The 12,323-nt window shown below is 37.7% G+C and overlaps 1 protein-coding gene across 1 annotated transcript in view; it reads left to right on the plus strand.

Annotated features, from left to right (window-relative positions):
- CPE (carboxypeptidase E) overlaps positions 1 to 12,087 on the plus strand; it is a 57,794-nt gene extending 45,707 nt beyond the window's left edge. Inside the window, exons 6-9 of the mRNA XM_068681170.1 lie at positions 2,828 to 2,967; positions 5,699 to 5,798; positions 8,076 to 8,194; positions 9,347 to 12,087. Coding sequence (XP_068537271.1) covers positions 2,828 to 2,967; positions 5,699 to 5,798; positions 8,076 to 8,194; positions 9,347 to 9,445 — 458 coding nt within the window. The 3' untranslated portion in view covers positions 9,446 to 12,087. The remainder of the gene's footprint in view (positions 1 to 2,827; positions 2,968 to 5,698; positions 5,799 to 8,075; positions 8,195 to 9,346) is intronic.
- The last annotated feature ends 236 nt before the right edge of the window (positions 12,088 to 12,323 follow it).

The raw sequence follows: 12,323 nt of genomic DNA on the forward strand, positions 1-12,323 counted from the left end.
CTGGATGTTCACTGGCAGAAGCATCTGGTAGCAGCCTTGCCTCAAACTCGAAGTAAGGATGTACTCTCCGTTGCGTTTGTTTTGTCCTTACCCTCTTGAAAATCTCAGGACTTGTCAGCCACAGGCAAGGTGGCAATTCTCCTTTCAGGCTTTGAAGTTTTCGTGTGGAGAGAGCAGATGAAGTATAGGAATATTTGACACTTGTTTTGTCTCTTGATACACTTTTCTGTGAGGTTTTTCTAACTATTTGCTGCATAGTAATTACTTTCTTCTGTGGAGCAGGAGCACAGAGGCAGTCAGCCCCCACAATGGCATCTTTGTGCTAAATCTGAGACCATGATACCTGTTACACTTGTTTTGCATTAGTTGTCATCTGTAATTAGGTGATCACTGTAGGTTTTTCAGAGCACAGCAAGCAAAAGCAAAGAAGTGATTTTTTCTGTGTTTAGGAAAGGCCCTTTTAAGCCATTGGACCCCAGGCAAAAACAAGCCTATACATAAAATCTGTGCTATTTTTAACACTGGTCTTCTCCCTGTCAGCATGTAATTAATGATTTCACTTATGCACAAGAAAGCCAAATTAAATTTGCACAGGCAGCTTTAATTTTGGCATTTTCATAGTTGTTGAGTGCATAACTTTTCAACAACAATAATGTTTTTTTTTTTAATTTACCTTTTGTGTGGAATATCTTCTTGGAAATATAAAAGAGAAGAGCTAGCGATGAAGTACTAGCTGGCCATATGTGTGTTCTGGTAGTCATACGTGTGTTCTGCTTGTTCTGTCGTAGAGTATCACCTGAGTCTAATCAGATCTTTATGTCGTTACAGAAATATAATTTCAAAGCAGCTTCCACTGCAATGTTTGTAGACTATTGTTTAAATGTCTTTTTATCTTCAGATGCTCTTAAATCACTCTTGGCACTCCATTCATTCTTAACTTCAGTTACCCTTCATGTTACCAGATTTGGAAGCAATGTTAAAGAACATTTCTTTAGGATTTTATAGAAGCATGTAGGAGGCACATATTCTCCACATTCTGCACAAGGCTTCATCGTGTCCTGCTAGAAGTTACTGTCTTCTGATGTGTGGAAGTGGTCCTAGCTTAGTGTTGTAGTTTGTAATTCAAAGTCTAGGCAATTCTGATGTCTGGATGCAAGGGGCATACCCCTGCACTCCACTTTCTTTTCAAAGGTTGGAGTTCCTTTTGTAAAAGCTGAATAAATGTTTTTTTGTCCTGTATTCTGTGCTTATTTACATAAGTACTAATGTGGGAAACTGTAGTCCTTCAGAACAGTGCAAGAGAGGAGTGTTTGTGTTGCTCAGTTGCAAAGAAAAATAATACTTGTGGTCAGCAAAGAAGGGTGTGAATCTCAGTTATATCTGAGGTCTGTTAAGCCTTTCTGATCTTCAGGGTGGCTTCTGCTAAAGTGTAGGAAAATAAGTTTTGCTGTCCTTTGTTAAAATGAGAGGCTTTGGGAGTGTGGTGATGTGCGTGCATGTGACACATGCCATGTGTGTGACAAGGAGGAATAGGGCAGTAATAACAGATTCAGCTACTTTTCACAAAACTTGAAACTATATTTCTGCTGTCCTTGAGGAAGTAGGGTGTCCCTGGTATCACCTTGCTTTAGGAGAGAAGAGGGAGAAACTTCCTGAGAACTGGAGCAGCAATGGTCCGGAGCTGTTGGCATCACAGTAAATTACATCATGCCCTTTGGCTCCCAGTTCTTCTCTTCATGGTTTCTTGTAGAAGAAAGGCAAGAATCAAGAAAAACAACATTATCTGGTGTCTGGAACATATGCCTGGCAGTCAGCACTGCTGTCAGGATTTTGCTCATGACTCTCTTGCTCTCTTGCTGTGTGCTGGTGAATGGTCCATCTTGCATTGTGTGTGGTGGGACATCAGAGCCAGCCCTTCCTGGAGCACCATTTGTCCTAATATTTCAGCCATCTAAAAAAGTTTAGAAATAAAAAGCTTTAGGGGGTCTGAACAGTCCCTGCTCCTCTTGGTAGTTAGGAGTCTACGTGCCTGGTTGGCAGAAAACAGACTCTTCACCCATATGTGTTGGCAAATTCCCACCTGACTCAATCTGTTTGCTGCCTTCAGTGTTCTCTTTTGGGTATGACATCAGGTCTCTGGGCATTGCTGAGCACAGTGCCAGTACTTTGGTAAGGAGCCTACATTAGGTCTCATACTTAACTTGAATGGGGCAACACAGAGCTAAACAAAGTAGCTGCTTTTAAATCCTTTGGTGACCTCCATGGGAATGCTCAAAATGCTTGGTAGCTTTTTTATTTTCAGCCTTCCATTTGTGAGCCCAGTGATTTTGCTAGATACCTAGACTGGGAGGGCAAGTGTCATCTGTAGCAGCTTCTGCAAGGAATGTATTTGTAACCCTCCTGGGGACAGCCACATTCCCACTCCAGCTGCTTGATCCACTTAGAAAATTGTCTTGGTTTTCTGTTGACTGATTCGCAATAGGCAATATTCCCATGTAGCCAGAGGAGTGCCTCAGAAGTGCAAAAGAGTGTGTCATTCCCGCCAAGGTTTTATGCCTAGACATATATATTTTTATATATACTGTATATATTTTTAAATTCATATGATTAAAGTTGCATTAATAATGGGGTTTCTCTTATTGCATCGAAAGCTACCTAGTATTTCTTTTGCAGAGGCTTTGAGTGGGTGGGAAATATTCCTATCTACAGAAAAAAATAATGGGATGTTTGCCTTTTTTTTTCTTTGTGGGAAATCATAAATATTTGGTATTTATTTACTTTGGAACAAAGCAAAATCCACCACTAACTCTCTTTCCTGGCATTGCAGGAATGCAGGATTTCAATTACCTCAGCAGCAACTGCTTTGAAATCACAGTGGAGCTTAGCTGTGAAAAATTCCCACCTGAAGAAACTCTGAAGGGCTACTGGGAGGACAACAAGAACTCTCTCATTAATTACATCGAGCAGGTAACAAAAAAGAGGATGGGAAAACTCTAGTTATTGTATGTGAAACTTCTGAACTTTGTCCTGTGTGCATATCTAATTCTAAAGTTTATATTATTCTGATTGGTACTCCATAGTTCTTACATGTCTCTGTAAATAAATCCTTTGTGATCTTTCTAAACACGTGGAAGAAGAGAGGAAAAAAAAAGATGTATAGTATGGAGTCATCCCACCTTACTTCATCTGTTACAGATATCTAACTTAAATGGTGCATGTTGGCCTTCTTAATGAAGAGAAATACACATCTCCAGAGTATAATTCATCCCACCAGCACTGATGTGTACACTGACAGAAGATGAATTGCCCTCTGCAGATAACTGTGTACAGAACATAAGCTAGGAATCAGTCTGGATATACAGGGAGTCTAGATGATGAGGCTGGGCTATAACTGCCTGGCAGTTCAGTGTAAGGCCAGGGGACATCTGTAATCCCAGTTTTGTAGATACTCATCTGCTCTGTGATTACATGAGCTGCTGACACTGAGTGAAGCGCTTTTCCTGTGATTAAAGTGAGTGATTCAATTAAAAATGATAGAGTCTGGTTAGAATTTTAAAGCACTGTTATGAGTTTAGATAACCTTGTGCTAAATGGGTTGTTACAAGTTAAGACTCCTGAAATAGATCTCTGTGTGAGTTTTTTGTCCTTTTTTTTTTGTTTTTTTTTTAAAAGGATTACATGCCAATGCAAACAGGCTGAACCGAAAAGAAGATTCCAAACCCTGTGGCAGTTTCAAATGTCTGTAATCCAGATATTATAGATAGAGACTGCAAATATATCTGGCTTCATTAATGGCTACACACCTAGGACTGTGAAATCAGAAACACATTTTTTTACCAGAGCTGGTCAAGTAACACAGTAATTTCTTTATGAAATTTTATAAATTTATGCATAAAATTGCCTAAAATATTTTTATGCATAAAATATGCATAAAATTTATTTATGCAGAAATGTTTTAGTTAGCCAGAAATTTGAAACATTTGACTATTTGAAATGTTTGAGTTGAAAAGTTCTGGAAGTTGTATTTAGGGTGAAGAACAAGCTTTATCTGCACTGGAATTTACATGTATTATGGGATCTGTATATCAGCTATCTAGACATTGTTGAGACCCTTAGTGTATGGGTTAATTTTTTCTGAGTCATGGAAAACTATGGTGTCACTGCATTTTCAAAATTACTAACATGTAAGAGATTCATTTGCCAACTTCCTTTTCTCCTGTGGAGCTGCTGGCATTATCCGCAAAGCTCAGATGGTCTATCTGGCATTGTTTTTTAACTCATACATGGTAAGAGATCCAGCCCCATGCTCCAGCTCCCCAGTGACTGCTGAGGACATTGCAACTACGTACTTTATGCTTTTCTTAGCTGATATGTGTCAGGCTTCTGCCACAGTGTAAACTGGAGGAATCTGGTGAACTAAATTATAGCAGCTGAATACATCACAGAGCTTCTTAAAGGAGAACATCACAATCTCAGACAACAAAAAAATAAAAATGTGTGAGACAGAAATCTTCTCAAATGCCACAGAATCAAAGCAAATCTTTGATTCTTCCCCGCACTTCCCTGCTTAATTTCCAGGCCCTCAGTAAGATTCCTATCTGCACAAATTCAAAACTTCCCATTCTGCTCAGAATTGAAAGCTTCTCTGTGGAAAGGTGCTCACCTCTGAGGAGCTCGGTCTGCTTTCAGACTAAGCTACAGGAATACCAGCAGGATTGTCTCCCTACACACTGCAGTCAAATCAGTGCTTTAGTTGTATATATGCTGGGAACAGATGGGTTAGATAACTCTGATGTTTACTGGGCAGAGTAAGAAGTGAAACTTCTTGTAAACTTTGGTCCCTGCTCTCAGGTCGTCTTACCTTAAACATTAGGGCCACTGCTATTCCTCCTTTGATTTTAAAGAAAGCAGGGAACCTGGTTCAGTTTTTAAAAACTGAACAGAGAAGGTTTTAAGATGGAGATCCCAAAAGCTCAGCCCTGCTGCAGCCAGGAGAATGCTGCTCACGGGGCAAGAAGGAAGTAGGACATGACCCACCATGGCCTCTCTCTTGCAGGCCACACGGGGAGTGCTGTGGCTCCAAGTGATCCCAGCTCAAAGACCTGGGAGCTTTGGGTGCTCAATGCAGAGAGCTCAGGCATCTCACTGAAGGTCCTGGATTGCTCACGCAAGTCCAAGTGCCCGCTTTTAACTTTGTTAATGTGTGACTTTTACACTGTTGTGTCCATTATGGGCCCTAAATTCTTACAGCTGATGAAACCTTAAAAACAAAAAAGAAGTAATTTCAGACTGTTTTTCAAAACTTTTCAGAACATTTACTAATTTTCCATGACAAATACTTTCAAAATAGTATTTATGTGAATTATGATTTGCTCCGTGTTTCTGAGAAATGTTTGCATAATGCAGAGAAATTAGTATATGAACTGATTTTTTTACCTCATCACTGTTTGTGCCATTATGATGTTTAATAATTATTATATATAGAAAATTCTATAGTATATATTATCAATATTAATATTATATCTATACTTACTAATAATTATCCTTGATAGTTGCCAACATGTAGACCATATAGACCAACTGGGATCCATAGCATGCATCCTTAGATATACATGTATCAGTATATTTCACTGATGAAAATACCTTTTCTTAAGAATTGTTAAATAATTTCTCATGTGGTTTTATTTAATTATTTTAGATTCATCGAGGAGTGAAGGGGTTTGTTAAAGATCTTCAGGGCAATCCAATAGCAAATGCTACAATTTCTGTGGAGGGGATAAGCCATGACATTACATCAGGTGAGTACTGCTATATCCTTTGCTTCACAAACTAGGGCCATTTCAGATCTTATTTAGCTGATGCCTTAACGTACCAAAATTTTGAAGCTAGAAAAACATATTGTGCCTCAAGAAGCTTGTTATCTGCAGGATTTCATGAATATTCCTCCAGCTGCTTGCTCTCAAAGGAGCTGAAGACCGGTTGTTGGGAGTTAATGGATCTCCAGCATGGATTGGTTCTGATGGCTCTTGGTTATTCATGCTTGGTTTTTCTATTGATTTGTGGTGCAAGCAGTGTTTCACAAATGTGCCAGAATTTAAAGTTCTGTTGGCAGTGCTGTTTTGAGTTGAAAGCCTAAATTGCAGTATAAAACTTATATTACGATGTGATCATACCTTTTCATATGTAAATTCTTGAAAGATTTTCAATTTACATAAATTTGTCCTGAGAAGGTAAATTCTGTCTGCTGTTATGTGATTTTTTCTTTCTAGAAGGGCAGTTCTAAGAGAGACAAATGTCATGTTGGTGTTTATAGAAAATTATGTCACCTCTTGGGTGTTACTGTGCTTTATTCTATGAAAGAGTTGAAGGTAGTTTGCACAGTGCCAACTTGCAGACTTCCCTATGGACCATGCTTTCTTATACTAAATGGCATTTTGTTGTTGTTGTTTTTACAAGATACTAATTAGAAAAACAATAATAAGATCATGCATAAAGCATTGGCATTTTACAATATGATAATTTTGCCAATGATACGTCTCATTGTACTCTTACAGAGGTGAAAAACACAATGATACAGGACAGGTAGACCCTCAGTTGGCTTTGATTGTGTTCTCACATCACCTGCAAATTGGGCAGCATTTCTGCCAAACAGAAGAGTCTCTTATAACATTAACTACCGTCTCACTACATATAGGAAAGCAAAAGGTATAAAGGCTGGAAATAAATTTTCAGGGAATAAGCTTTGCAGAGATACTTTGCAGTATAAGAGAGTGATACACAGAATACTCACACTTCTATGGTACAGAAAGGTATTGTAGTGTACATTTGCATTATTGTGTCTGTATATGCCTGGAAGTTTACATTATTGTGTCTGTATATGCCTGGAAGTTGCATACTGTCAAAACAGTGAGGAAAATAAGTATGTAAATTTTAGCACATTTGAAATGAAGGACAGATCATCATCTTTTTCTTCTTCTTCTTCTTTTTTTTTCCCCTCTTTCTCCTGCTCCTTTGTTCATGACTTAAAATTCATCTTTGTTTCATTGCCAGGAAGTAGAATAGATCATTATCGTTGATTTGCAGCAGTGTTTACTTTTCCTTTTGTTTCATAAAGAAAAAAGTCTGTGGACAACTGGCTTCACTACTAACATTTTTTGACCATGCAAATTGCAGACATTTAAATAATATTACCGCAAGCATGGACAAGTGCTTTGAATAGCACTGCTAACTGGACTTTGTAATAATTTGTCATGCTTTTTGAAGTTCTGTGTGGAGACATTTGCAATATTAGCCTGAGACAAATCAGATGATTTGCCACTCCTTGTGCAGAGAGGATCAGATTCTTTGTGGAAATGGTAGAGGGTCATTTCAGAGAACAAGATTATGCATTTTTATTCTGTGGCAGAGAAAGATTGTCTGAAGTAACAGTCAGTGCAGCAGGAGCCCTTCTTTGACCTCAGTGACTCAAGCTTTCATTTCTTTTTTCAGTTAAATGGAAGGAAAAAATCCCTAGACACAGCCTGGATACTGAAACCTGTACATACTGATACTTTCAGGGGTGACACGTGGGATAATCCAGGAAATGAGCATTTATACATGTAGCTATCTCTGCAATATAACTTAAGAAAAGTAGTCTTGTTTGTTTGAAATTGGGGAGAATAAAAATTATTTACATTTGGATTTCCAGAATATCGAGAGACATCAAAAAACCATGCTGCATTGCAGGCAAACTCAGATGCTTGAAATTGGCTGTGCATTGGTGGAGTCCTTCTAAGCAAGGCTCTTGTCCTTTTCTTCAGCGTGCTGGAGAGCCTTCCACTTCAGAAGGCAAAATCTTTTGTGGGGGCTACAGCACAATGTCAGAGTTAAAATGCTTGTTTTGATTACCTGAAAAGAAGAAAGTCTGTGGTGATATATTTGTACAGCCTTTACAGAAAAATTCTTTCAGACAGCCAAAAGAAGAGGGCTGACAGGAACACAAAAGATGCTGACAAGCTAGACAGTCCCTTTTACTTGGCTGCATAACTAGTTTTATACGTATTTATATGGTTTTATTTTTTTCTTCTTCTCCACAGCCAAGGATGGTGATTATTGGAGACTGCTTGTGCCTGGAAATTACAAACTTACAGCCTCGGCGCCAGGTTATTTAGCAATAACTAAAAAAGTAGCTGTGCCCTTTAGCCCTGCTGTCATGGTAAGTGCTCATGTGTACATCAGTTTAACATCCATTATGGCAAAAAAAGAAAAACTCTCTCTTTTTCCCCTTCATGGTATTTGTGTAACCAGGAGGTTATTTTTCAGAGTATTACTGATATATGCTATTTTAGAAGACAGTCTGGAAATCTGCTTTTCTAGTACATGCTGTGTAAGCCACTGAGAGTAGTCTCATTTTAAACTCAATTTGTTTCCTTACAGTCTTGTTTAAAACAAGCTGACACAGAGAAGGATAATACTGAAATATGTGTATGTTTCTTATTAGTGGATGCATGGCTAGCAGATCAGATAGAATCTGATCAGTATGGCTCTAAATTTTGTGGCATAAAGAGCAAGAGATGTTGAGGTTTTCAGTGAGACTTGGTGTTTGTAGTCCAGTTTGTAGTGACTACCTGCATAGGTTAAAAATGATGTTCAGCTCAATTAGTGAGCTAAAGAAAAGAATTTGGAAAGCAACTCAGAAAGATAATGATGGAGCTGTGCTTCATATAGATACCCAGCATGTATGGCGAGTAAGACTTAGCTCTGTTTGAGAGTTCAGAAGCGTTTTTATTTCATCCTCTGTATAAGTGTAGATTCCTCTCATAAAAATTAAAATAGATGCTTATTTCTGTAGTGTGTATCATACAGGAAGATGTACATCATATCTACACTAGTGAGCCATATGTCAGAAAAGCTCCCTGGATTTTCTTGATGGCATAAAATAGAATACATGTTTTGATATGCTGGGAGTCTGCACTGTTAGGTGTTAGACAGCAGAATGCTCATGAGACACAGTATTATATGCTAGAAGATTTATGTGCCTGACTACTATTCAATTTTTAGTTTCCTTGGCCCATATTTTTTTAGACAAGTTTTTAGACAAGTCAAGGACTGGTCAGATACCTGTTTTCTTTTGGAAATTTTGTTATACATCTATATGCAGTTTTAGATAAGTTTATTGTACTGATATGCAAGCGTTGCACATATTTAAATCAGCCTCAAGAGACTTTGTAATAGCCTGAAATAGGAAGTACCTCCGTAAGGCCCATGGCTATATTAAACAACAGTTTTCAATAAATAACTCTTCAAAACATCAACTTATTTCTCTCTCTGTCTCTTACTGAGGTTATTGTTTGTTTCTCTTACTCAGGTTGATTTTGAACTGGAGTCGTTATCTGAAAGAAAAGAAGAGGAGAAAGAAGAGTTGATGGAATGGTGGAAGATGATGTCAGAAACACTAAATTTTTAAATGAAGATTTTGGCTTTACAGCCTTGAATCTGTTATGTGTTGATTTAGTATATTGTACTGTGGAAAGTCCCTATATTTTAGATTTTGTGCACTTCACAATAATTAACTTTTTTTTTCCAGTCATCTTTTGATTAATATGAATAAAAATAACTACTAAACTCCTAGGTAGATACAGAAGTTATTAATTTTCTTTCATATTGTTATAGAAAATCTACTCTTATATACAAATCAGAACAAAATGAGTGAATGTGTCTGCAGCCTATATGGAAGTACAATCTGTTGTTTATTATGTACAAGTTCAGAATATGTAGGTTTAATCTTGGTTTAAAAATAAATAAATAAAAATGCTGTAGTCAATTCCCAATACTGCCAGAAATATTTGACAGTGCATAGTAGTAGACAGTGCTCTTACTGAGTTCCATAATGAATGTTATTGAAAAGATTTATAATAAGTGTGGTAGTGTAATGATGTTTTACAAGGATTAAAATACATGATAATATTTTGTATGTTTCTGGTGTTGGGGCTATTTAAATACATAAGAAACATAAGCTTCTGACTTCATTTTAATACACAGAAAGAATCTGCATAAGCTCTTTTATTGAAGATGGCATGAAATGAATTCAGGAAATAAAAGAGCTTTATTCCTTAAGCTGTTAATGACATTTCAAGATCAGGTTTTAATTATTTCTCATTACTTATTAACCAAGTTAAAAATTTTGAATGGACGAAGAAGAAAAGTTTGTGTACTATGTTAATATGCTGCTTGTGTTTGGTTTACAGCAAGAAAAATAGAATTTCAGGCGAGGTCTATTTAAATTAGAAAACTGCTTTTTCAATAATCTTTATATGTATCAGTGGTGTCTAGATAATCAGCCAGAAGTTCATATGCTCACTGAAAGCTACCAAAGCTTTACACAAAGTTTAGACAATGTACCAGGAATTACGGAGGACATGCATTTAGTCTCACAAGCCAAGAACAGTTTTGTTTCCAACTTTGTCTCTTCTGTTGGTTAGTCTTATCTAAATCCAAAAGCAATGGAGAGAATTGAAAATTTTATCAGTGGTGAAATTTTACCAAATAAAGCAACTTTGATTAAAAAGATACCTCCCCACCCATTTTAATTTTTTAGTACACTTGAATTAGCTTGCTTTAGTATTTTGTCTGAGTGAAGATTGTGGAGTCAGAGAATACACATGAACTGTAGTGGGTGCACGTCTGGTATAATTCTTCTGAAGCTGCTGCAGGTTTGCTACTTGATATCAGCTAAGCATCTCATCTGTTTGAAAGCTTAGACACTATTGCTGGCCTGTTTTAATTCCGGATCAGATGTTTGATACAGATTTCCTTCCTCTGTTTCTTTAGTATCACTGTGTGTTTTGATGAGCACGTTATTTTCATTGATGTTGTAGAAGTGCAGTACTGTTCAGAACCACTGAAACAATTCAATATCATGCTTCCCGCCTTAAGTGAAAAATCACATGTCCAGGAGTGGGATCCAAATTTACCTCATTTGGGTATTTAAAAATCTACTAAAAATACTTTTTGAGAATTTGATATTCTTTAATAAAAAACATAGTTGCTCCTTTACAATAAGATTACATATTACAATATTACAATACCACACATTGATAAATTGAACAGCAATAAAAACAAATATACTTTCTTATCAAGAATTTACCATGTAACCTGTAGATCATTTAGGTGTTAGTTGTTGAATTCCAGACTTCAGGAGAACTTCATGTGCTGTACGTCATCATCCAGTGATGACCTTAGAATCTCCAGTGTGAGGAGGAGCCTGTGTGGCAAACCAAGAATTTACCTGTGCATGTCTTGGTAACAGCCTGCAGTGACATGGGCACAAGCACGTGCATGGATAAAGGATGCCCAGTTACACCAACTCAGCCGTGTGGTCCCTGATCATCTGAAAGGTTAAGACACACAGCATGACCCGTGTTTGGAAGTGATGATACCGTTTTCAACAGAACCAGGCAAAACTCAAGCAAGCAGTATGAAAATTAACTAAAGAGACTGTGGGCATGGGGGCAACTGGCTACAGGAGTGTTTCTGACCTGTAAACTAACATAATATGGCAAGTGTATATTTGTACAGAACACCCTGCTCTGCCCCTTCCAAACCTTACAATTTCAATCCAAACAATATTACTATGTGGTGCAATGCCGGTCTTGCATCCAGTCTTCCTGTGGTGGGTTGTGTGGCATAGCTAGTGCAGATGTTACATCAAACTGAGGTCATGGTGCATCTCCAACCCTTACCTGTGTTACGTGTGGGATCCTCTACTGTGTTGTGCATTGGCAATTAAATGTAGTATCCCGTAAATGATCTCTATGTTTTGCTTTAGATAGCTGCTTGCCATTACTGTGCTGAGAACAGGTTAAAGTAATTAACTGTTACAACACCAGAACCACTGCCACTGTTCTTGCTGTAGGTATACATCCTTCAGAACAGCGTAGCCAGGACTTCAATGAGTTATGTAGCCTTCCTAGCTGAACTGAGCTGTGTTGTAGGACTGTGTATGTTTAAATGGAAGATTAAAGTGTTGTGTGATGCTGAGCTTTTGGTTAAAAAGACACATGCTGTACTATTGTACAATAAATCTACAGGTTTATTTAAAATGTAAAACGTGTGAGTAATTTACAGGTTCAAAACATGACCTTTTTGGCTGGCCATGTCTGTAAGGTATGTCATCAACATCCTCAGTGAGGTGCATCTGCCAATTAATTTGTTGTTTGAACAGAGGAACAAGACCAGGATTAGTGCCTGTATCCCAGTGAGAGCCAGCCATGGCCCCTTCACTCCATGCCAGAATAGCCTGATTTTGCACCTTTTCCCATGTAGGTTTTCAAGTAATGTGATGG

The sequence above is a fragment of the Anas acuta genome, chromosome 4 (genome assembly GCF_963932015.1).
Source record: "Anas acuta chromosome 4, bAnaAcu1.1, whole genome shotgun sequence".
Classification (NCBI taxonomy): Eukaryota; Metazoa; Chordata; class Aves; order Anseriformes; family Anatidae; genus Anas; species Anas acuta.